This window comes from Myotis lucifugus, unplaced genomic scaffold (assembly GCF_000147115.1).
Source record: "Myotis lucifugus unplaced genomic scaffold, Myoluc2.0 scaffold_268, whole genome shotgun sequence".
Classification (NCBI taxonomy): domain Eukaryota; kingdom Metazoa; phylum Chordata; class Mammalia; order Chiroptera; family Vespertilionidae; genus Myotis; species Myotis lucifugus.
Genome location: NW_005871316.1, coordinates 1,091,729 through 1,117,896, shown reverse-complemented (window position 1 = coordinate 1,117,896; position 26,168 = coordinate 1,091,729). Strand labels below are relative to the sequence as shown.

At 38.3% G+C, this 26,168-nt stretch overlaps 1 protein-coding gene across 1 annotated transcript; it reads right to left on the bottom strand.

Moving 5' to 3' along the window:
• Nucleotides 1–410: 410 nt before the first annotated feature.
• On the bottom strand, nucleotides 411–26,162 carry LOC102443129 (F-box only protein 33). Its single transcript, XM_023762907.1, has 3 exons — nucleotides 25,885–26,162; nucleotides 4,530–5,215; nucleotides 411–2,443 (listed from the first exon to the last, which is right to left on the bottom strand). The coding sequence occupies exons 1-3, from the start codon at nucleotides 26,100–26,102 to the stop codon at nucleotides 2,172–2,174; spliced, it is 1,176 nt and encodes a 391-aa protein (XP_023618675.1). The 5' UTR covers nucleotides 26,103–26,162; the 3' UTR covers nucleotides 411–2,171.
• Nucleotides 26,163–26,168: the final 6 nt, after the last annotated feature.

Here is a 26,168-nt window from a genome sequence, read left to right as displayed (position 1 = left end):
GCCTAGAAGAAACTGTATCTGGAATGATTAAGGATGGAAGGAAAAGAGCCATTTTCTTCATAAATGACAGCTGTTTGCCTCAACATCCAAAATGAAGACTGCAAAGCCAAACTAAAGCAATATAGTGGTTTATAAACTATATTTAATACTGGCATATTGAAGTTAAGTTGCTTTTTTGTGTGCTAACCAGTCTATTGTCTGCTTTTAAGCTTATATATAGCCAAGGTGAGGTAAAATATTAAATTCTTCCCAACTATTCAGTTTAAGATTTATGATATATTCTCAAATTTGAGCTTCACTGCTCAGATTACAATAGGAGCTAACATATAATTATACACAATATAAGGAGTATTGCAGTTTATTTAATACTAAAAGTTTTCATGCTTCATAAACAATAAACTATATATCAATGACCACTTTTTAATGCTTTATTCATTGATTAAAAGAATATACATTTAACATAAACCATATAACATCAGTCATCAGGTCAAACATTCAGCTGGTTTCCTTACAGTTTCTGTCAGGAGTTATTTTATCTGATCACATTTATAAGATAAAATCTCACCACATCTGGCATTTACACACACTGTGCCAGTGGATTCACACTACTGATGTACATATAAAATCCGCATGGTATGTGCCCACTGGAGACAAAACAGTGCACACCTGTCAAAAGGTCATTTTAATATAAGATGGTAAAACCATTTGTAAAACACATATAAACTTTTTCCATAAATAGAATCATATCTGGACATCTGTTGCATAAATTGTGTTTCCAAAGCTTACAATAGAGCAGCCAGGTCTCAGCACTGCTGGGCACCCATGTTGGCTACTTTATTATTGCAGACTGTCCGTTAACATTAAATGCACAACATTCGTACCACTTAAAACTGGGGTCAGGTGGAAGTCTCACAGAGACCACGTCTGTACCGCGGTTGCCCTGAAACAGTTAAATCGGCTTTTAAAGCCTCTCAGATATAACAAGGTTTTAAAACATACTTCATGGAATGTTCTTCATGTATTATAGCAGCTCATACCTGTGATAGAACAAGTTTTCAGTTTTTCCTCTCTTCCTTTACATTCACTATTCACAGTGAAACAGGTGCATTTTTTTTTTCTTTTTTTTGTGTTTTGTTTTTCAGAGTTCTGAGGTTGCTGACTGAGCCACAGCACAGCTGTGTACCACAGGTCGAAATTCGACCTTAAATATTACAATCTAGCAGAATCTGGCTGGCCAGAGTGGGCCGGCCCCTGCCAGCATGTGGGCACTTCTTCAGTTAAGTCTATTCTTTGGCAGCTGACACGCGCGCTGACAGAGAAAAATCCAGTGACTTGTTGCTAGGGATTTCACGACTAATGTTTGTTTGCAAGCATGTGTGTTTACAATTCTGTTTTTTGATTTTCTTTTAGGAGGTTTTACCCTGGAATATAGTTTCTTTCTCCCTCCACAACTTGAAATCTGGGCTTAAAAGCTAACTTGAATGTGTAATATAATTGATAAATAAAATCATGTCAGATATAGTTTCTAAAAATCCAACAATTTGAGTATTTGTTTATGTAAATGCATTTTAAAAAAAGGGTTAAGCAAGATTCTAACCTAATACTATACAAAATTCAGAATGGTAATTGGTGATAATCAATTTTATATATGGAATGAAAGTTAAAATCTTGGCTTTTCTGTTAAAGATAACTCATTTGGGACATTATCCTCCCTTCGATTTTAAATAAAAATTAATGAAATGCTATTAGAATGCGTGAATGCAGTATATTGCATACAAATCCACCAGGCTATGGGTATATATCTATATATGTATAAAAATATTTTGGCTCCTGAGTTCAACTCTGACACACAAAGAATAAAATAATCAAAAAGAGAGAGTAACTCAGTGAAAAATAAAGTTAGCCAGCAACCTCAGACAACCTTCGGTTGTGTATCTTTAAGGTTTGGTAACAAGTCTATTAACCGTGAAAGCCCTATACATTGTCACTTTGAACTTCTAATCCAATACCCGACTACGTTCTTTGATCAAGAAGTAGAATATACATATATAATTCTATGAAGCTAATACTGATTAAACACAGCACAAAGGGATTAATTCACACTACTGAAAAAAACATAATAGGACCCTACTTGCATATGTAACCACAGGAATTGTACATTTAAAAAAAAGCTAAATGTCTTCGCTAAAGCTTTGCATCTCTCTGTAAAAATGACGATTTGGTTCAGTGAAGACACTGAGTGATTCGATGTCCATGACTGCGTGCCAAGGTTGACCCAGGCCCAGGGATACCTGCTCAATAAGGTTATGCACTGGATCCACATCCTGGTCGGCCAGTTCACCTTGGTCAAAATCAATGCTTTCTTCGGTGACTTCAAGTACTTTTAGATTAGAGCCACGAAGACGAGCAATGGCAATGAGGTTGTGTGCCCACACTGTGTAACCTTAAAAAAAAGCAAAACACAAGCACTATAATTTCCTTGCATTTTATTTTGTCTATATGATAAGTTAATCTTTTCCACAAATTGGTATCACAATGACTACTTTGGTCCTTTTCCTTTAAAAAATATACTGAGATTTGAGAAGGAAGTATGATTGTTTAGCGAGCAAAAAAAAAAAGACTAAGTTTGATATTGTCTCCCAAGAATTTACTGTGGGTGGTGAAATGGAAGGTGCTGTAATCCTATTCCAATACCACATTTAGTAAAACCATACATGTTTAAAATATAATTTTATAACTGGATAATGATGTAGCATAAAGAAAAATTTTTTTACTTCATATATATGTGTCCATTAATACATAATTAAACTGGTGTTTTTCATTAGTGAAAATCATTCATAGTCCAAAGTTATGAATTGACACTTTAAACTTTAAAGATAAATTGTTAATTGTCAGTAGCAAATATGTAAAGTGCAAAACAGTCATGGGAATGATATATACTAACTTCAGAATAATAATTACCTCTGGGAAGGAATAAAATGGGAGGCTTTAGCTGTATTTAACATCTTATTTACTAAAAGAAGAAAAAAAAGCTTTAAAAAGACTAGGTTAAATTAACTTTGAAAATAACCTAACATTTCTTTATCCCATTCAAAATCCTCATTTTATTTATTACCTTCAACATTGGTCTATTCTTTGCTACTATCTCTGCTGGCTGACCAAATTACAAAACAAAACTTGAAAAGCAAGACACAAATGTGGCTAAAAAGAAAAGAAACAGAGGTAATAAAGGGAGTGTAAGATACGTTCACAGAGACTTCCTAATTTGTACCCTGTACATGTCTTATAAGTATCAAAAAGGAAGTAAAATGTTTTTCTAATTATCAGAATGAAACTCTCTCTCCAAATAAGAACAGTTCACATTAAGATGAAAGGCCAAATGGAACTCCCATTTGACCCTGTGATCCCACTTCTAGGAATTTATCCCAAGAAACCAGAAACACCAATAAGAAAGGATATATGCACCCAGATGTTCATAGCAGCACAATTCACCATAGCTAAGATCTGGAAACAGCCTAAATGCCCATCAGTAGATGAATGGATTAGAAAACTGTGGTACATCTACATGATGGAATACTATGCTGCTGTAAGAAAGAAGGAACTCTTACAATTTGCAACGGCATGGATGGAACTGGAGAGCATTATGCTAAGTGAAATAAGCCAGTCAATGAAGGAAAAATACCACATGATCTCACTCATTCATGGATAATAGAGACCATTATAAACTTTTGAACAATAATAGATACAGAGGCAGAGCTGCCTCACACAGATTTTCAAACTGCAGCGGGAAGGCCGGGGAGGGTTGGGGGGCAGGAGGGAGGGGGGTAAGAGATCAACTGAAGGACTTGTATGCATGCATATGAGCATAACCAATGGACATAAGTCACTGGGGGGTAGGGGAAGCCGGGGTATTGTCAAGGGCGGGGGGAAAAAGAAGGACACATATGTAATACCCTTTGTAATGCTTTAAGCAATAAAAAAAAATATATATATATAAATTCAAAGTAAACATCATTACATAAAAAAAAAAAAAAAAGATGAAAGGCCCCAGTATAAAATAAGAATATGCCCAATCAATGGAATCACCAAATAAAAAAAAAAAGTCATATAAATTAATATGGTAATACCTAGAATCTAGAAGATGGGGCAATGGGAATGAAAAAAAAAATCATACTTTCTCTTCCTTCCATGTTATCTTTTTAAGAGATCTGTGATTAGAGGAAATATTTTTACTGTCAGTAAATATGTATGTTTTCTTAGATAAATTGATTTCAAATACCATTTTTGTGAAATGCCATCAATCGTGTGATGGAAGAAAAAGTAACAGGGAACTTGGATAAGAATCCTTAGAGTAGAGATGTGACTTCCTACTTGTAAGTGATATAAACTTATAAACTTTAAAGTATAAAAATCTGCATATCAATTTGTTATAAGATTTCTTAACACTAAATGCCAATGTTATCTTTTATAGCATAAAACATTTCAGATGTAATACTGATATCAAATTAAACTAATCGAAAATCACCTACCATGAATTGCCAGAAGAGAAAGCTTTGTGCACCTCCACGCTAATAACACCAATGGATCTTCGTTTCGGTTATCACTAAGATCTGGAAAACCAGACGTGTCAATCACATCATTCATTAATATGAAATGAGTGAGGAACTTGTCATACTGCCTAGATATAAGATCAACAATAGCTCCCGAAACACAAGTGATGTAGCTGTCAAAATGAATCCTCTCTAGTGGTATACTGGGTTTCAGAATCTTTAACATGTCTTCACTCTTAATATCAAAAGCCATGATATAGACCCGGAGGCTGGGACTCCTTCGTGACAAGGCTTTCCAATGCTCATCATTTGGCATGTTGTCCAGAGACTTGTGCATCACAGAAACATTGTGGACCAGGAGAGACAGTCGCTGCAAAGGCACATGGTTGCTATCGCTTAAGACTCTTGCCATCTCAGCTGTAAAGTCGCAGAAATCCAGGGCAAGTGAGCGCAGATTCACAAATCGCTCTAGTTCCACTGTAGTGATAAGGGTGCTGTTACCAGGAATATTGTTGTCCAGTAAACTCAGGTGCTCCATGGTGTTGGCAATAGAGTTTGAGAGAGATGACAGTGATGTTGGGGTTACTATTTCCAGCATAAACCCACAGGACAGCCATTTCAGTTGCCTGCTATTACTCAGTATTTCTTCAAACAGCTGCTGAATTCTGTAAGAAAAACACAAGCCACAAAGATCCTGTTAACATTTGGCTCTAATCTTTTAAGACTTTTTTTTAAAAAACAGGCAATGAAATGGCATGCAATTTTGAGATCCATTTTCTCTCAGTTAATTTCTATCCAACTCACAAGTATTATCATAAATGCCATTAAAATTCACATTAAAATATAAGGAATAAGATGTATTAAACATATAGATATATTAAAAATATAGAGATATGTTCAAGGAAAGCAGCATTTTATTTCAGTATAGCAGGAAAGACTGGTGACATACAATTTGTGTTATAGCAAAAGCAAGCAGAGAAATAAGTTTCACAAAGCAATAATTACCCAGAAAATTCCTTGATTTGTCTTAAAACTTATGACACGAAATGGCACATAATGGTTATTGTATTTCATTGTTAAGACATTTCCAGGACATATGTTCTTTTTAGAAAAACAATCATTACTCTTCTGATTGTATCATACCTTAAAATTTCTCAAAAAAACTGAAATTAATATTAAATAAGCCCCTTCTACTAACTATATAACTTACTGCTTGATTTTTTTGCCATCAGGGTCCACCTTGCTGAGGTATGTATTTGACAAATTTCCTTGCTGTTGTAGAACGCTTATATCTCCAAAAAGGCTAAACTTCTGGAGGTTCCTATAAGAAAAATAATTTAAAATAATTGTCTAAATGATTCATATAAAAATATAAATATTAAAAATACTCAGAAGGGATATTCTAGGAAAGCTTCTAGCTTATTACTCACTTAGTATCCAATTAAGGACTTTCAGTTTGTTTTGTACACACATGAAAAGCAATGTGATACAGGAGAAACAGCATAAGCTCTCAAGAATGAGTCCTGGGGTATAACATCAGTTCAGGAACTCAATATTTTAATGACCATGGAAAAGTCTCTTAATTTCCCCGAGACTCAATTATTTATCAGTAATAATAATACCTACCTTAAAAGGTTTAAGGATAGGTGAATAAATGTAAAAATGACATATGAAAGAACTGTATAAGCTCTAAGTTTTATATAGATGTTAATTATAAAAATTTCCCAAACCAGTTAACTTAATCAGTGTCTTAAATTCTCAAGGGTGGGGCACTGCCTTGAAGCTATCTTCTCAGTAAGAATATTCTTTGACTAAAATCTAGAGAACGTCCCCCCAGTTTTATGATCTAAAGTATAGCTGATGATCAAGAGAGATAAAAACTATTTAAAAATCTTTCAGTTTTAGATAATTTTAGCTAAAAAACATATACATTTCTAGTAGTAAGATTCTAAATAAAGTAGGAAAAAACTAATAACTGGATACAGATAAAAAAGCTTAAATGCCAACAATAAGCAACTAGAGATTCCACTTATAACACAAAACTTAGGGACGTGTATGCATGCATATTAGTATAACCAATGGACACAGACACTGGGGCGTTGGGGGTTTGCCCGGGGTGGGAATGGCTGGGGGGGGGTGTGTCAATCGGGGAAAAAGGAGACATATGTAAAACTTTACACAAAAAATTAAAAAAATAAGATTAAAAAAACATAGGATAACTTTTAATAAGAAATGTATAACCCACAAGAGTGATAAAAGATTTAAGTAAATAAAAAAAAGATTTAAGTGAATGAAAAAATAACATTTGATAGTATGTCCCATTTTTCCCAAATTAAATAACCTTAGTTTGATTAAAAAGCCTGATGATTCTATAATTTAGGTTGAAAAATAATCATGAATTTATTCATTCAACCAATGAATACTGAGGGCCTATTAGTGCCTGGCACTGTGCATTCTATTGGAGACAAGACAGTGATCCAGTACTGTGAAGGACAAGCATATGGTGTCACGTATCTGGGTATATCTGATATTGTGTAAGTCAGAGAAGGCTTCTCTAAATAAATTGATTAAAAGGGGCTCTTAGGGATACTTGGTACTTAACCAAGAGAAGGGCAAGGAAAGGTGTTACAGGAAAAAGGAAAAGCATGTGTAGAGTCCCTAAAGTTGAGGGCAGCAGAGTGAGCTTGAGATACTGAAAGCAATCCAGAGTAGAGAATGAACATGAAATGAGCCTATAGAGATAAATGAAGTTCTATGTCAAATAAACATTCTTGGTTTTGTCTTCAAAACAATGAGATGCCCCAAAATGACTTTAAGCAGGGAATAAAATGATTAAGTTTGTGTTTGGAAAATATTACTGCTGCGTTAGAACAACCTGGAAGGAGGTAGAGTAAAAGTGGGGAGACTAGTTAAGAGAATATTTTAGTAATAGAGATGACAGATAATGGTAGCTTGAACTGGGTTTTTGATGGTAGAGGTGAGGAAAATGGGCAATTTAGGAGCTAAATTGGATAGAAAGGGGTGCTGGATTATCTATACGAGGTGACGGAAGAAGTAGTCAAGATGGTAGAGCTTTTCATTGACACTGGGATTCTTAGAAAACAGATCAGAAATTAATTAGCTTTTTGGGGGGGGGGGCACTGGAGGGTGGAGGTGAGGTGTTAGAATATTTAGATTATATAACTATTTTGCATATGTTGAGCTTGAGGTTCTTTAACAGGGTCAAGTTAAGATGTCAAGTAGGCAATTCTAGGTCTGGAGCCAAGCAGTTATCTGGATGATAACTGAAGTCAAGAATGGGAACAGTGGGGCTTACTTAGGGTGTAAGAGTATAAATGAGAAGAAAAGCCAGTAAAAAGTCGTGAGGAACTTCAATAATTAAACTAGAGAAGGATGAGGCTACAAAAGAGAGGTGACAAGTTGGCGAAAAGTCAGGAGTGTGGAAATCACAGAGACTAATGGATGACTCTTTTACAAAGAATACAGTGATCAATAGCTGTGTCAAATACTGACTTGAGGTCTTATAATATAAGGGCTAACCCTTCATTTGACTTAGCAACATGGTGATCAGAATGGAAGTCATTTTATGTGGTGTGGTTAGAAAAACTGGATGTGAGGAAAGAGAGATAGTAAAAAAGACAAATCTTAAAAAAAAATCACTGTGAAAAGGAGAGATGGAAGAGACTTCTCAATAGACCAAAATAATCCACAAAGATATCATTACATACTAAAACATCAAATCAAGGTAAAAGTGGTATGAAAGTGCAATACATTTTTATCTAATTTCTGAGGGAGAAAACTTTATAAGCCTAGAAATAACAGAATAAATTAGAAAGAGAAAAATTTGACTATAAATGAAAAACTCGATATTTAATAGCACATCTCACTAAAAAGGAAAAACCAACATAGTGAGAAAAACATTTGCAACAAATATTATTTTTATATATATACTAGACTAGAGGCTCGGTGCACAAAAATTTGTGCACTCGGGGGGGGGGGTTCTCTTAGCCCGGCCTGTGCCCTCTCGCAGTCTGGGACCCCTCGGGGAATGACCACCTGCTGGCTTAGGCCCGCTCCCCGGGGGACTGGGCCTAAGCTGGCAATCAGACATCCCTCTGGCAGCCCGGGAGCCCTCGGGGGATGTCCACTTGCCAGCAGGGAGCAGGCCTAAGCTGCAGTCGGACATCCTTAGTGCTGCTGAGGAGGCGGGAGAGGCTCCCACCACCACCGCTGTGCTGGCAGCCGTCAGCCTGGCTGTGGCTGAGCAGATCTCCCCCTGTGGGAGTGCACTGACCACCAGGGGGCAGCTCCTGCATTGAGCGTCTGCCCCCTAGTGGTCAGTGTGTGTCATAGTGACCAGTCATTCTCAGTAATTCTGCTGTTAGGGTCAGTTTGCATGTTACCCTTTTATTATATAGGATAGAGGCCGGGTGCATGGGTGGGGGCCAGCTGATTTGCCCTGAAGGGTGTCCCGGATCAGGGTGGGGGTCCCGCTGGGGTGCCTGGCCAGCCTGGGTGAGGGGCTGATGGGTGTTTGCAGGCTGGTCACACCCCCTTCAGGATGGAGGTCCCCACTGGGGTGCCTGGCCAGCCTGGGTGAGGGGCTGATGGCTGTTTGCAGCTGGTCACACCCCCTTCAGGGTGGGGGTCCCCACTGGGTTGCCTGGCCAGTCTGGGTGAGGGGCTGAGGGCCATTTGCAGGCTGTCCAAGCCCCCTCGCGACGGAAGCTCCCAGCCTCTCCTTTTTTTCTTTTCTTTTTTTTATTCTGGGATTTATTTACCTTCTATAATTGAAACTTTGTTGCCTTCAGTGGAGCTCAGAGCCAGCCGCGGCAGGCGGGAAGCTTGGCTTCCTCCATCACGGGAGCAACCAAGCCTCCTGCTTGCTCCAGCTCCGTGGCTGCCGGCTGCCATCTTGGTTGGGTTAATTTGCATATAGTCGCTCTGATTGGCTGGTGGGTGTGGCTTAAGGCATAGCGAAGGTACAGTCAATTTGCATGTTTGTCTTTTATTAGATTAGATAAAATAACTCCACATAAATAAAAACTAAAACATTAAGAATCCAATTGGTAAATGGGGGTAGATTATAAAACAGCCAAGTAAACCATGTCAAGGAAAATATTAGAAGGATTACTAATGGTATAATCTTATGTTTTTACTTGACTTCTAAAAAATTGTACTTAGTCACTAGTAGATCTAATCAACTTTCCATGAGGTTATCAGAAAAACTATTTTTAAAAATATATCAAAGGGAGACATTAACTTAAAACATTTTTTCCCCCATTAAAAAAAGGACATATAATTGTTCTTGAGAGGATAGCTACCATATCAGACTCTAAAGGACACATTACTATAATATATAATTATGATTGCCTTTAAAATATTTTCCATTTTACTCTTTATTCTAAAGTTGCCACTACATCTATGAATTACAAATAGGTTATTAATCTGCTTCTCATAACTTCTTCTAGAAAGAAAAACAAATTTAAAGACTTCTTAAAAAATCAATATTTATTTTGGGAGAATATTAGTTTTTATATAATATAGAAAAAAGATATCACATTCAATTTCTAATAATAGTATTCAGAGAGGAGAGTCCTATACAAGTTCATACAATCTCAATATTTTTCTCCCTTCAACCCAGCTTCCACTGATTACTACTGTATATCTGTAACACTGTCCTTGTGGTATTAAAACACATATGTGAGAAACTTTTACCTCTTCCATAGAGGATCAAACAGCCATGAGAACTACCTTCCCATAACTAGAAAACCAGACAAAAACTATGACTCAACTGTTTTCAAACACTGTTCAATGAACAATATATTCTGTGATCCCTGAAAGAGGGAAAAAAAAAGGACAACTATAATTGCCTCAGAAAATGGCCTGGAGAGTTTCCAGGCTGCTTCACAGTGTGGGGGAACCAAAAAAGAGTCCAATAGCCTCTCTGAGTTGAGGCGACAGATTTTGGGGAGCCCAAAGTGGGTAGAATTTGCAGGGCAAAATACCAGAGATAAGAAAGCTGCACAGAGAATGTGCCACAAACTTGCAGAGGGAATTGCCAAAACATTACTCTAGTCTTTGGTGGAGTAATGATCTGCACATGTGTGGGGTGAAACTGCACAAGGCTGGAGAAAGTACCACTGGAAAATAATAGAGCACACACAGTGGTGGGAAGAGTTTATGTTCCCACCACCAAACTTAAGAGATACTATAATACAGGGGCATTGGGTAGGGCTCTCAGAAAAGCCATGTCTTAGTAGTGGAGATTAGTTAGCTCTAGATAAAGGGTATTTTGGGTCTGCCCTGACCAAGCTTAAAAGCAAAGTTCCAAAGGATCAAACTGATTTCACGTAAATTAATTATGTGTCAGATCAAAGCCCAACTCTCTTTAAAGGAATAAAAATAATTAAAAAATATAGGACTCAACAATGTAAAAAATAACAATGTCTGGCATCCAAAATTACCAAACAAAAAGAAAAAGGAAAAATGACTAACAACTATGAACAATGAATCAACAGAAGTATATCTAGAAATGGCAGATGAAGAAATTAACAAGCAAGGAACTTCAACCAACTATTAAAAATACTAATGGACTGGTGCACGAAATTTGTGCACATTAAAAGGGAATTAGAGTTAATATTTTAATATTGTTATTTGCCTTTTCTCTATAATAGAAGTGTAAGAGATGAAAGAAAATTAGTAAAATATATATGAAAATCTCCCTCCTGTCAGAGTCTGGGGTAACGCCATGGGACCCACAGTCAAGTCCCTGCCTACCCGCACGCGCGCCTGGAAATCATGCGAGACCCAGCCCCGGCCAGCCCCACCCCTGTCAAGCCCCGCAGGGCAGAGGGTGCAGCCTCAGGTCCCCCGGGCCAGCGCCCGGTCCCCGTCAAGCCCCACTGGGCGGGGAGCGCAGCCTCAGGTCCCCCATCAAGTCCTGCTGGGTGGGAGGTGCAGCCTCAGGTCCCCTGGCCCCAGCGCTGGGGCGGGGGGCACAGCCTTAGGTCCCTCTGCACGGGGACAGGGGGCGCGGCCTCAGGTCCCCTGGCCCCAGAACGAGGGTGCAAGGGTGCGATGACCAATTGCATATTAGCTCTTTATTATATAGGATACTCCATAATATTACCCACCAATAAAAAAGCACATGTGGATTGGAATGGGAAAAGTAAAATAGTCTTTATTTGCCAATTATTTGATCATTTACACAAAAAATTCTAAGGAATCCTTAAAAAAGTCGCTAGAACTAGTAAGTTAGTTTATTAATTAGTAAGGTCACAGGATACAAGATCAATATATAAAAATCAACTGTCTTCTATACACCAGCAATGAACATCTGGGAAAACTGAAATCTAAAAAACAGTATTATTGTCTGGCTGGTGTGACTTATGGTTGAATGTTGACCTATAAACCAGGAGGTCAAGGTTCGATTCCAGGTCAGGACACTTGCCTGGGTTGCAGGCTTGGTCCCCAGTGTGGGGCATGCAGGAGGCAGTCAATCAATGATTCTCTCTCATTATTGATGTTTCTCTCTCTCCCTCTCCCTTTATCTCTGAAATCAATACAAATATATTTAAAGAAACAAAAACAGTACTATTTACAATAGCATCAAAAATATAAAATAGTTAGAATAAATCTGGTAACAGTACACTGAAAACTATACAACATTGCTCAGAGAAATCAAAGACCTAAATAAATGGAGAAATATACTACATTTATTCATCAGAAGACTACTAACATGTTGAAATATTGTTAACATGGTGGTATTTCCCAAATTATTAATAGATTCAACGCAATCCCGATCAAAATCCAGCAGGCTATTTCTAAAATTTATAAGAAAAAGAAGGGGGGGGGGGACAGAGAAAAAGAAATGAGTTAGAATAGCCAAAACAATTTAGAAATAGATTATAGACAGGAGGGTACTGGCTTAAGCAAAGATCCAGGGATCAATGGAACAGAACAGAGACTACATCCATGCATATATGGTCATTGTATCCACATAATGTTTATTTTTGTATAAGACAATGATACATAAAATGAAAATCAGCAACTGTGACAAATTTGGAAAGTCAATTCAATGTAAAAAAGGATAGTCTTTAAAAAATGGTGCTAGGACAAGTGGATCCTTAGCTCACACAATCTACTTGAAATTGATCATACACCTAAATCTAACAGCTAAACTATAATACATACTGATTAAGAAAATACAGGAGAAAAATCTTTTGACTTTGGATTAGGCAAATATTTTTTAGATAGGACACAAAAAGCACAAATTAAAAAAATTGATAAACTGGTTTTCATCTTAATTAACACCTATGCTTTTGAAAAGATAAGAAAATGAAAAGACAAGCTGGCTTGGCTCAGTGGAAAGAACATCGGCCTGCAGACTGAAGGATCACGGGTTCAATTCTGTGTGGGAGGCAGCCAATCAATGTGTCTCTTGATGTTTTTTTCTTTCTCTGTCTCTCCCCCCTCTTCCACTCTCTCTAAATATACATATTGCTGGGAATAGTATTTAATACAGACACTTTGAAACCAGTATGTAGCCTTTTCAGACTAGCTTCTTTCATTTAGCAATATGCATTTAAGTTTCCTCTACGCCTTTTCATGGCTTGATAGACCATTTTTTAAAAACACTGAATAACATTCCCTTGTCTGGCTATTTATCCATTCACCTACTGAAAAACATCTTGGTTGTTCCCAATTTTCTCAGTTAAGAATAAAGCTGCTGTAAACATGTGCAGGGTTTTGTGTGGACAAAAAAATTTTCAACTCTTTTGGGTAAATACCAAGGAGCACAATTTTTGGATCATATGGAGTAGGTTTAGTTTTGTAAGAAGCTGACAAACTGTCTTACAAAATGACTATCATTTTGCATTCACACCAGCAATGAATGAGAGTTCCTGTTGTTCCATATCTTTGCCAGTATTTTGGCCAGTCTACTAGATGTGTAGTGATGTCTGTTGTTTTAATTTGCATTTCCCTATGACATAACTTGTGGAGCATCTTCAAACGCATGTTTGCCACCTATATATCTACTTTGATGAAGATATATAGATGTCAGTTAAGGTCTTTGACCCACTTTTTAATAGGGTTGTTTGCTTTCTTATTGTTGAATTTTAGACTCTTTGTATATTTTGGTTAACAGTCCTTTAATCATATATGTCTTTTGCAAATATTTTCTCCCAGTCTGTGGCTTCTCTTTTTATTTTTTTTAAATTTTTTATTTATTTATTTTTATATATTTTATTGATTTTTTACAGAGAGGAAGAGAGAGAGATAGAGAGCCAGAAACATCGATGAGAGAGAAACATCGATCAGCTGCCTCCTGCACATCTCCTACTGGGGATGTGCCCGCAACTCAGGTACATGCCCCTGACCGGAATCGAACCCGGGACCCTTCAGTCCGCAAGCTGACGCTCTATCCACTGAGCCAAACCGGTTTCGGCTCTTTTTATTTCTTGACAGTGTCCTTCACAGAGCTGAAAATTTTAATTTTAATGAAGTCCAGCTTATCTTCTTCTCAAGGACTGTGCCTTTGGTGTTGTATCTAAAAAGTCATTATCAATCCCCAGATCATCTAGATTTTCTCCTATGTTATCTTCTAGGAGTTTTATAGCTTTGTGTTTTACATTTAGGTTTGTGATCCAGTTTGAATTAATTTTTGAAGGGTATAAGGTCTGTGTCTAGATTAATTTTTTCCCATGTGGATGCCCTGCTGTCCCAACAGTTTGTTGAAAGTCTATCATTTCTTCATTGTATTGTCTTTGCTCCTTTGTCAAATATCAGTTGATTATACTTATGTGGGTCTATTTCTGGGCTCTCTTAGAATCAGTGGTCATATATACACATAGCCTTTAACATTTTTTCTTTTTCTTTTAAAAAATATATTTTATTGATTTTTTACAGAGAGGAAGGGAGAGGGATAGAGAGTTAGAAACATCGATGAGAGAGAAACACTGATCAGCTGCCTCCTGCACACCTCCTACTGGGGATGTGCTCGCAACCCAGGTACATGCCCTTGACCGGAATCGAACCTGGGACCTTTCAGTCTGCAGGCCGACGCTCTATCCACAGAGTCAAACTTGTTAGGGCAACTTTAACATTTTTTCTTTACTGTTTACATGCACAACCCATTTCTGTCAGTAACACTTTTCTTTAAGCATAAATTGGGGGAAGTGTGAGAGATATGCTTCCAAATTGAGATTTACTAGTAATGTCTTATAGAGACCACAGAAATGAAACACTAAATGGTTTAAAATGGGGAGAGGGGATTAAGTAGACTTATTGTGATCATTTTGCAACATACACAAGTATAAAATAATTATCTTGATATATATGAAACTAATATAATATTATATGTCAATTATACCTCAATTAAAAAAACTTACAAAAATACAACTAAAAAATCCCCCAAACAAATCGGGGGGGGGGGCGGGGGGGGGACTGATAGAATTTCTAATGCAAATTCTATGTTTGCCTACACTTGATGGCCAGGGTATTTTGAGTTTGTAGGGGGCATAACATGTTCTACGTAACTGAATAGTTAAAAAAGAGTGTAAAAAAATTATTTACCTCATGATACAATGTTAAAATTACTTTAAAAAATAATTATTGTTGAAAGTATTACACATGTCCCCCATTTCCCCCCTTAAAATGACTTTTTTGAGAGGGAAACAATGATGGATTGCCTCCTCTATGAGTCCTGACAAGGGATTGAAGCCGAAACCTAGGTATGTACCCTGACTGGGAATCGACCCCACAAACTTTTTGGTGTAACAACCAACCGAGATACCCAGCTAGGGCAAAATGACTTCTTTTTTCTAAAGAGTAGTTTTAAGTTTACAACAAAATTGAGAGGAACTATTTACCCTATTCCACCACATGCATACCTTCCCCTATTATCAGCATCACTCAGCAGAATGATACATTTTTTTTAAAAAATATATTTTATTGATTTTTTACAGAGAGGAAGGGAGAGAGATAGAGAGTTAGAAACATTGATGAGAGAGAAACATCGATCAGCTGCCTCCTGCACATCTACTGGGGATGTGCCCGCAACCCAGGTACATGCCCTTGACCGGAATCGAACCTGGGACCTTTCAGTCCGCAGGCCGACGCTCTATCCACTGAGCCAAACCGGTTTCGGCCATTTTTTTTTTTTTTTTTAACCAAGGATGAACTTATGACAGATCATGATCATCCAAAGTCCATAGTTTACCTTAGAATTCACTCCTGGTGTTGTATATTCTGTGGGTTTGGACCAATGCATAATGACATAAGCCATCATTATAATATCACACAAAGTTTTTCACTGGCCTAAAAATCCTCTGTGCTTTGACTATTCAGATCTTTCCTCCCCGTCCCTGGCAACCACTTTTCTTTTTTAAAATCCTCACTGGCAGTCCAATATTTTCCCATTGATTTTTAGAGAGAGTGGGAGGGAGGGGAGAGAGAAACATTCACATGAGAGAGACACATCAACTGCTTGCCTCCTACACATGCCTCAACCGGGCCAGGGATTGAGCCCTTGACCAGAACCGAACCCTGGACCTTTCAGACCGCAGGCCAATGTTCTACCCACTGAGCCAAATTGGCTAGGACACCACTTATCTTTTTATTGTTTCCAGTTTTGCTCTTTCTAGCATCTCATATAGTTGGAATTATTCAGTATTTAGCTTTTTCAGATTGTCTTCTTTTAGCTAGAAATATGCACTTAAGGTTCCTCCATGTATTTTTATGTCTTGATAGCTCATTTCTTTTTAGCTCTGAATAATAATTCCACTGTCTGAATGTATCAAAATTAATATATCCATTCACCTACTGAAGGACATCTTGGTTGTTTCCAATTCTGGCAATTATGAATAAAGCTGCTATAAAAGTCTATATCAGGTTTTTGTTAGGACATATGTTTCCAACTGCTTTCAAATACCAAGGAGCAAGAATGCTGGATTGTATTTTAAGAGTTATGTTTAGTTTTGTAGGAAACTGCTAAATTATCTTTCATAGTGACTGCACTATTTTGCATTCCTTCCAGCAATTAATGAGAGTTCCTGTTGTTCCACATTTTGGTAGCATTTGATGTTGTCAGTGTTCTGGATTTTGACCTTTTAAGTAGGTGAATGGACTTTTGATGTGAAAAAGTGCACAAGATATAATATTAATAGACAACCATACACAGATTATTATTCCTATTTTGCAAAAGGATGTATCACATTTTCCCAGCGATTATCGCTGGTGAATTTTTTTACTTTTTTCTGTATTTTTCAAATATTCTATTTTTACAAATACATACTAAGAAATTCAGAAAAGAAATTTAAATTACCTTTATATAGCTTCTCACCTTTATTAAGAACCTAATTTACATGAAAATCATTTAAAAATTGACCACCTGCATATTATTAAAATTTAACAAGTAATAAGGAGAATCCCTGAAAGATTTGTTTTAGTTCCAGCTATATAATATCTTTAAATGTCCCAGCAATGTTAGAAACATGCCACTCAAGGACAATTTAACAAAAATTCTTTTTATTTGCAGCAATAGAACAGTAATCTTATTACAATATAACCAGTAATACACTCATGAACTTTCTTTACAGATGTAATCATTGACATACTTTTGAAGCTAGAATGATTTGTGGGATCATTCAATCCAACAATTTCTCTTTACACATGAGGAACTGAAGTGACTTGTGTAAGACTGCAATATAGTTAGCACAGAAGTACGTAGAGGATTCTGACTCCCACTTAGCTCATGTTGTTTCTTATAATTAAACTGTGTTCTAGAATACAATGGTCTTATTGAAAGTTATTAGAAAAATTAAAAGTGCATATTTTAGAGCAGTATCTGAGGGACATTTGTGGAAAAAATTTTAGGTACTTATTTTTCCATTCAAAATGAAATTTTACTTATTAAGTGATATAAAAAATAGTAATTCTTTTAAAACTTAGGGGAAAAACCTGGCAACTCAAGAGCAAGCTTCAAATATATTATGTTGAAATTAGATTTTAGATCTTATGGTGAAGCTAGGGAGACTGCATGCATATAGCCCCCAGGTGGCTCATTATTGTTTCAGATGATAAATATGGATTGAAAAGAACATTGAGGCAACAACACTAGAATAGAATCTACTGAACCATGGCAATAAATAGATTCTCATTTTGAAGCCAGAGACTATATCCGAAACAAGGGAATTATGTCATATTCCCTTGTTTCGGATATAGTCTCCTGGCCTCAAAATGAGACATCTATTGATTTAAAGATGATATCTGTGATCTGACTTTTATTTACTTAAGGAGTTTATTCATTCATTTATTTATTGTTGAATCAGCAAGTGAACTGAAGAAGCAAACATGGTTCTTTCCTGCACAATGCCCACCATGCAACTGTTCAAAAAGCATGAACAAACACATACTGGGAAACATTACAGTTGGTTAAACTGTTTTTCTTTCATTTTAATTATTCAAATTAATTTAGCTCGGTTCCTATGGTAACTTAATAGGATACAACCTACTTACTAGTCCCTTTGCAAATCCTAAAATGTGTTTGATAATCAATCTTTCTAAAACATGCAAAAGGCCATACATAGTATTGCCAGAAAATAATGAATTCTTCAACTTAATTGCATTCTTCTTTAACCCTATTTTTAAAAATCATCAGTTCCAGATACAGAGCTATCAGATCATTAAGTACTTACACCTAACTTAGAAACTTAGCCTACAGGCTGCTTGCTCTCCTATTCTTTATTCATCTGATTATTAAAACATGCACTGTGTGCTAGTGATGTGAAAAGTTATGTTGGTTATATTTCAAGTGCACATGAGTTTATACTCTGGGGGTGGAAATAAAATTTTAAAAAAGACTCATTTTAAAAAAAAATCAGGTAAGACTAAGGAATTATTGATAACTTTGTTAAGTGTATTAATGGCATTGTTGCTATATATAAAAATGCCTATAATTTTCAGAGCCTTACCCTGAAGTATGTAGTGTAAAATGATACCAATATCTTGGATTTGTTTTAAAATACTTCACTAAAGAGAAAAGAAAGCTAATATGAAAAAATCCTTAAATTACTGAAACTAGGAGATAGGGTCATTGTGTCCAGTTTTATGTGTGTTTGAAAATTGCATTTAAAAAGTAGAAAAAAAGGCAGTTATTTCTCTAATTGTGTAACTGGCAAGTTTATTTAACTACTTACTGTTTCACTATTTGTAAAATAATAGTGCCTACATTATACAGTTGTTGAATACTATTGTTTCTCCACAAAAACTAGCTTAGGATTTCATTTATTTATTTAAAAAATATTTTTATTAGATGTTTTTATTGATTTTAGAGAGAGAGGGGAAGGGAGAAGGAGGGAGAGAGAGACAGACAGAGACAGACAAAAAGAGAAACATCAGTTGGTTGCCTCCTGATCCGGGAATCTAACTGGAGTAACCTTCTGGTACATGGGACAATGCTCCACCCACTCAACCTACTGAGCCACGCCAACCAGGGCCTAGCTTAGGATTTTAAGGGCTGTCAAGTACACACCTACTCAGAGCCCTTCAGTACTGCAATAGGAATAGACCTTACCCAGTCCCATGACCGTGGTGGTGACTCTAATAGGACTCTTGTGTGGAGAGGGTGTGTGGCTTAAGAAGGTGGATCTAAGCTACAGAAGATCTAAGTCTTTTACCTCAGGTGACCACCTTTCTTCTTTGCCTTGATTCTAAAATTGTCCTTTTGAAGTTTCTAGCCACATATGAATAACAAACCAGGTTAAAAGACAGTTCAACTTTGTCCTTCAATTCCTCTCTTTCCCTTATCCACTTAAAAGAGTTAATAGAAGAGTACAAATTTTGAGTGGACAGAAAACAGATTTATCTAGGCCTAGTTGTACAGGTGATGAAACCAGTGATATGGGGGCAAAAAAGGGGAAAAATCTTTGTGCAGAGTACCATTTGCTTCTTCCTTTCCACTCAGTCTCATCATCTTGAACCCATAGCTCATATTAGGGTCAGACTTAGGCAAATTCCAAGTAGTAATGGATTTACATGAAGGAGGAAAGTGAAAGAGGAGAAAACAGAGAAAGGAAAATCCCAAGTGACTGCAGCAAGGAAGACCAGGAAGTTTATGGGGCAATTAACAAACTGATTCAAATTTATGTAAGGCCTTCACGAATAGGGCATTGCTGGATGGTAAAGGAGCTAACTACCAAAGACAAGGCATGTTTTCAGAAAATAAACTATATCAAAATCCTAGGTATCTATTTTTCTTAAAGAGAAGGCAAATCATTAACACAAAAGGAAAACAAAATGAATAAAAACAGCTAAAGGAAAAATATTTTTAGACATATTTAGGGAGTAGTCATTAAAAGGGCTCTGTAATGTTAGCTGAACAATAACATCTATTCTTTTATACTTACAGTAGAGGCCTGGTGCATGACATTCATGCACGGGGGGGGGGGGGGGGGGCCCCAGGGGGGGGTTCCTCAGCCCAGGTTGCACCCTCTTGCAGTCCAGAACCCCTCGGGGATATCTGCCTGCCAGCTTAGGCCCCTGCGGGGAGAGGGCCTAAGCCAACAGTCAAACATCCCCCGAGAGGTCCTTAGCGCTGCCACAGAGGCTACCACTACCACCACCACCACCGCTGTGCTCGCCAGCCATGAGCCTGGCTTCTGGCTGAGCAGCGCACTGACCACCAGGGGGCAGCTCCTGCGTTGAGCGTCTGCCCCCTGGTGGTCAGTGCGTGTCATAGCGACCAGTCATTCCACCATTTGGTCGATTTGCATATTAGGGTTTTAAAAAATATATATATATTATTGATTTTTTTTACAGAGGAAGGGAGAGGGATAGAGAGTTAGAAACATGGATGAGAAACATCGATCAGCTGCCTCCTGCAAACCTCCCACTGGGGATGTGCCCGCAACCAAGGTACATGCCCTTGACTGGAATCGAACCTGGGACCTTTAAGTCCACAGGCCGACGCTCTATCCACTGAGCCAAACTGGTTAGGGTGCATATTAGGGTTTTATTATATAGGATTCCACTTCTAAAAGGCCTCCAGATAAAAATACAGAATCAGATTAATGCACTCAATCGCTTTCATTGCTCTCATGCTGGTCCACACCACCAAAGTCTCTTGCCTGGATTACTGCAACAGCCTCCTAACTTGACTTGTTGCTTCTATCCTTGTCTTGCTACAAACTAGTCCCAACATAGCAGCTAGAACATTCCTTTAGAAATACTAGATCATGTCACTCCTCAACTCAAAACCTTTTCATGGCCCCTTCACCTCATTCAGAGTAAAAGTCAAATTCTTACAAGAGCTCAATAAGGTCTTACTGATTTCCACATCACTTTTCCTTCTTAGTGGCTGACCTCTTTCTTGTACATTTCATTGTTCTCTGTGATATACTTAAGTATGCATATTCCCACTAAAATACCACTCTTCCATTACTGCTCCTCCCCTCAGGAATCACTCTCCAAAGAGACACCTGGCTTATACTCCCTTCCTTTCCTTCGAACACTACTTCTTTCCTTAAGTTCCCTATTTTACACAACACTCCTTTCCACCTCCACCATTCCTACCTCCCCTCAGTGCTTCATTTTGCTTCATGCATGTATTACCAACTGTGATACTACATATTTTTGTCTTTTTTTCCCATTAGAACAAGCTCTATAATGACAAGGCTTTTTGATTACTGCTGTATCCCCAGCTGCTAGAAGAGGGCCTGGCATTCAGTAAATATTTGTTGAATGTTATATTTACCTTAGTGCATGACAAAAACTAGGGACTGTTTAGCTACACCTCACACATCACAAATTTAGGGTGCAGACCAGTTTTCAGGTACATTATACCCTTGGAATTCCTCTAAAAATAACAATTGCCCAGAAAAATAAAATTATTTCCTCAAAACCTATGATTTGTACTTATCTTTCAACCATAGTTTTAGTATGCATATAAAAAACATAAAACTTAAATATGTATATTAAACTTCCATTAAAAAGAGATATCTTGTTTTTTTAACATAAGAATTTCCCTATGTACTAAACCACCACCACAATTTTTAAAAAATATTTATTTTATTGGTTTTTTACAGAGAGGAAGGGAGAGGGATAGTTAGAAACAGATGAGAGAGAAGCATCGATCAGCTGCCTCCTGCACACCCCCTACTGGGGATGTGCCTGCAACCAAGGTACATGCCCTTGACTGGAAACGAACCTGGGACCCTTCAGTCCCCAGGCCGATGCTCTATCCACTGAACCAAACCAGCTAGGGCCACCATCACAATTTTTTATCACAATTTTTGATAACCTTTTATAAATATCTACACATATAGATTTAGTGGGTTTGAGCAATTTCTCAAAACCAATCTTAACTACCTATGAAAATAAGAATTAATCCTTAACTTATCATTGCAGAGGGCTAAAAACCTTTTAACTTTTTATGGTATTTCTGTTGGACTGTTTAATACAACTGAAGATTTTAATCATAATATCTTGGGTAGTTCAAAACTGGGGAACTCTTCTGTGGTTCAAAATTGGGGAACTTTACCTGTGGCAGCAACTTCAGATTGTTTTCTTTCATTTCAGAGGATCCAAAATTATTTCTTTTGATGTAATAAAGTAGTACCAGTGCCAAAATGTCAAAAACAGCCACCTTAGAGTTAATACAGCTAAAACTAATTAACTATGGAAAAGGAAAATCTGTAAGAACTTGATACTTTAAAATGATGCTCTTAAAAAAGTTAAAACGTTCTACAATGCTGTAAAGTAGCTCATAAAATGCAATATTTTCCTTTTTTAAATAGATAAAAGCTAAACTAAACTACATCACTGCATGGAATTCTTTCAGGTCAATTCTATTCTTTTTGGTTCATGTTTAATATCAAGTGTGTTTATATCCACATAATACTTTGATAACATATTTCCTCCTCGCCAGGCCGGCATGGTTCAGTGGTTGAGCATCAACTTATGAACCAGGAGGTTAGGGTTCGATTCCCGATCAGTGCACATGCCTGGGTTGTGGTCTCGATCCCCAGTGTGGGGCATGCAGGAGGCAGCTAATCAATGATTCCCTCTCATCACTGATGTTTCTCTCTCTCCCTCCCCTTCCCTCTCTCTGAAATAAATGAAAATATATATTAAAAAAATAAAAACGGCCCTAGCTGGTTTGGCTCAGTGGATAGAGCGTCAGCCTGCGGACTGAAGGGTCCCAGGTTTGATTCCAGTCAAGGGCACATGCCTGGGTTGCGGGTTTGATCCCCAGTGTGGGGCGTGCAGGAGGCAGCCAATCAATGATTCTCTCTCATCATCGATGTTTCTATCTCTCTCTCCCTCTCTCTCTGAAATCAATAAAAATATATTAAAAAAATAAACAAACATATTTCCTGCTCTCACAGGTACTAATAAATAACCACAACCAAATCAAACAAACTTTTTACAGAAATGTTGCCAATAAACCTCTGTCATAATGGAAATGCTCTATTCCATGCTGTCCAATATGGTAGCCACTATCCACATATGGCTATTGCACTTGAAATGTGGCTAGTGTGACTAACTAAATCTTTAATTACTCAACAAATTAAATAGCTATATGTGGCTATGCTCGGCTAGTGTGTCTCAGTGGAATGAGTGTCGTCCCATGCACTAAGAGGTCACTGGTTCAATTCCCAGTCAGGGTCCATGCCTAGGTTGCAGGCTTGATCCCCAGTAGGGGGTGTGCAGGAGGCAGCTGCTCGATGTTTCTAATTCTCTCTCACCCTTCCTCTCTCTAAAAAAAAATAAAATAAAATAAAAATCTATATGTGGCTAGTGACTACCATATTAGACAGCACAACTTTAGAGACCAGAAATAAGTTATCAGCCTATAATAGCATTCCTTACTAAAAGCAATCCATTAACTAAAAGCAATTTCTCAGAATTTGCTTTACAAATTCATTTACTCAATTACCATCTCAATTACTATCATCCTCAAATCACAGAGGTTATACAAAAAAGATTAAAACAATAAGGCTGACATACAAAATTTTAACAAATGAGATGGACATACAAAATTGCTAGACAACATGCTATCCTATATAATAAAGAGGTAATATGCAAATTAACCCTCACACCCTCACAAGATGGCAGCCTATGACCAGGCTGGCAGGGGGGTTAGTGAGGGACGACCAAACAACTGAACAGCAGGCTGCGTGGGGCGACCAGACTGGTGGGGGGGCCGTGATGAGATTAACTTACTTCCAAACATAAATTTAAAAACCTTAGAAATAGCATTAGTAGTAATACATGTAATGACACTACACTTTGTTTGGCTATACAACACAGCACCATCCCTATAGTAAATGACAAAGCCTTAAAATCAGGAATGACAGTGTATAGAAATGATAGTTAACCCAAAAGGACAGGTATAGGGTGGTCTCATAGATAGGTAGATTGGGATGCTAATAAAAGTGGAAGGTATATGTTTACTTGTCAAGTATACCTTAATAAAGCTGGAAAAAAAAGTCATGGGGAGGAAGGGAGGGAGAGAAAAATTAAACACCAAAGGGAAGAAAATGTCTATGTAATGTTATCTACCTATCCAACTAACAAACCAGTTCTTAAAACACTAAGAGGAACTAGGCACTGTGCAAGACTTGTTCTTAGACCAAAGGCACACTTTTTTGGAAGGTTGCTCAGAAGTGCTATTGTATCTCCGAACATGAAAATCTAATTGGTATTGGCTGAATTCACCCCCACTCTTGATCTCATCAGTAGTTAAGTGCTCACAGATAGAATCCTTTCAACTTTAGGGTCAGTTGGTCCTCTAGCCATGCATTTGACTCTGTCAAAGAGTCTCCAATCTGATCAAGGCCTCAAAAAGCCTTTCTTGCCACATAAAATGAAAGTAAGGAAATGGAATGCTTTGTGAAGAGCTAGGGAAATACACAGGCCACTGGAATATTGGAGCCATGCTCAGATACAACTTGGAGCTATATGCTTATCTTGCCCACTTTTGATTCAGACAAAAGTATGGATACATGGAACAGACTGGCGGGTGTCTGAGGGGAGGGAGAGTGGGGGTGACTGGATAAAGGTGAAGGGATTAGCATATATATATATATTCGGTTTAGCATTAATCCTGTTCAACATAATGCATAACGTTCAACATACTATATTTATTGCAAAAGTAAAGACACTGCTTGCTCTTGGAGAAAAACAATGCTGTAAAACAATGTGCCATCACTTGACATAGTCCAGTGTCAGTTTCCTTTCTAATAGTAGCCCTCCTGCCTAATGCACAGGGTCACTGAAAGGATCAACTAAGACAGTGAATGTGAAAGTACCTGGGAACTGCTCAACTATTATTACTATGTACGTTGCTCCTTTGACCTTTTGAACTTTTTTCCAACTCATAGTTTAATTGTAAGGTTAGTTAGAATATCCAGATACAGAAAATAAAAATTAATGGGATTATGGAGAGGGCCATAGAGAATAGAAATAATAATTCTTATTAGGAAAATCAGTTAGAACATAGAACATAGGAAGTTAGTCCTAGAATTACAGTAAAATCCTAATCTAAAACGAGGACAGTTACATACGTGCTGACCCTCTGCAGACATCGGCCAATTCGCCCAACACAGGCAACCACCATGCTGTGCTGTGCTTTCCGGTGCCTCACTCGGGACAAGCGGAGTCCGGAGGTGTATGGGGAAGGACTTCCAATCCCGATGAGCAGGCTCTTCCCCAATCCCTAGGTTTAACAAGCACTTCTTCTACTCTTTGTGCCTGGCCCAGTTAATCCAAACTACTCCCAGCCAGAAAGTGGCTGTCCAAGATTTCTTTTAGGAAGAGTCTTGTAATTATGACACCGGTAGCATGCTGCCCCACCCCCTGTCTAGCTATCTGCTTTGAATGGACAGGTTGAGTCAGAAAAACCGCGTTACGTTTTTATTTCTCCCCAAACTCACAGGCCTTACGCTCCAAGTTTCAGCTTTCCTGTCTGTCAAATGAGTAATGCCGGCGCCTGTCAGCTCCATGGCACCGCCACGGAGGGAGGATGAATGAGACACTGCCTGGAAGGCGCCAGGAGTGATGTCTGATCAACGCCCAGGACACCCCTGTTTACAAAGTAGTCCTGCTGACCCCCGTTCTGCCTTCCTGCCTCAATACCACCGCCAGGTGAGACGTGACGCCCCCAGCCGCTGCAGAGAGCGACGCCGAAGCGGGCCAAGCAGAGCCTCACGGAATCTACTTCTGGGTGAGAGGAGGGAGGCACTCTGAGCCCCGCGGTGGCGGTGGGGGAGGGGGGGCCGGGTGCGGGGTGGTGGTGGTGGTGGTGGTGGAGGAGCCGAGACGAGCCTACCTGTTGTTCCGGATGCTGACCAGCACGCACAGCACCAGCTCCAAGTAGGTGCGCAGCACTTCCAGCCAACGGGCGGACAGCTGCAAGGCCTCCACTTCTTCCCCGCCGGTCCCGGGGTCCGCGCCGCCTCCGTCGCCCGGCCCGCCGCCTCCGCTCAGGTAATTCTCGGCGGCGAACTCAACGCGCAGCTCCCGCACGAACCAGCCGCACTTGCGCATGAGGAACTCGAGGCGAGGCTGCTCCGCCGGGGAGACCCGGAGGCAGACGCGGAGCTGGGGCCAGAG

What these genes read in the sequence shown, in the direction of transcription:
- LOC102443129 (XM_023762907.1), bottom strand. Translation starts at nt 26,102, where the DNA reads ATGCGCAAGTGCGGCTGGTTCGTGCGGGAGCTGCGCGTTGAGTTCGCC. An exon ending in GTCAGCATCCGGAACAACAG is followed by an intron (nt 5,216 to 25,884) that starts GTAGGCTCGTCT and finishes TTTTTCTTACAG; the next exon opens with AATTCAGCAGCTGTTTGAAG. An exon ending in TTCTCTTCTGGCAATTCATG is followed by an intron (nt 2,444 to 4,529) that starts GTAGGTGATTTT and finishes CTTTTTTTTAAG; the next exon opens with GTTACACAGTGTGGGCACAC.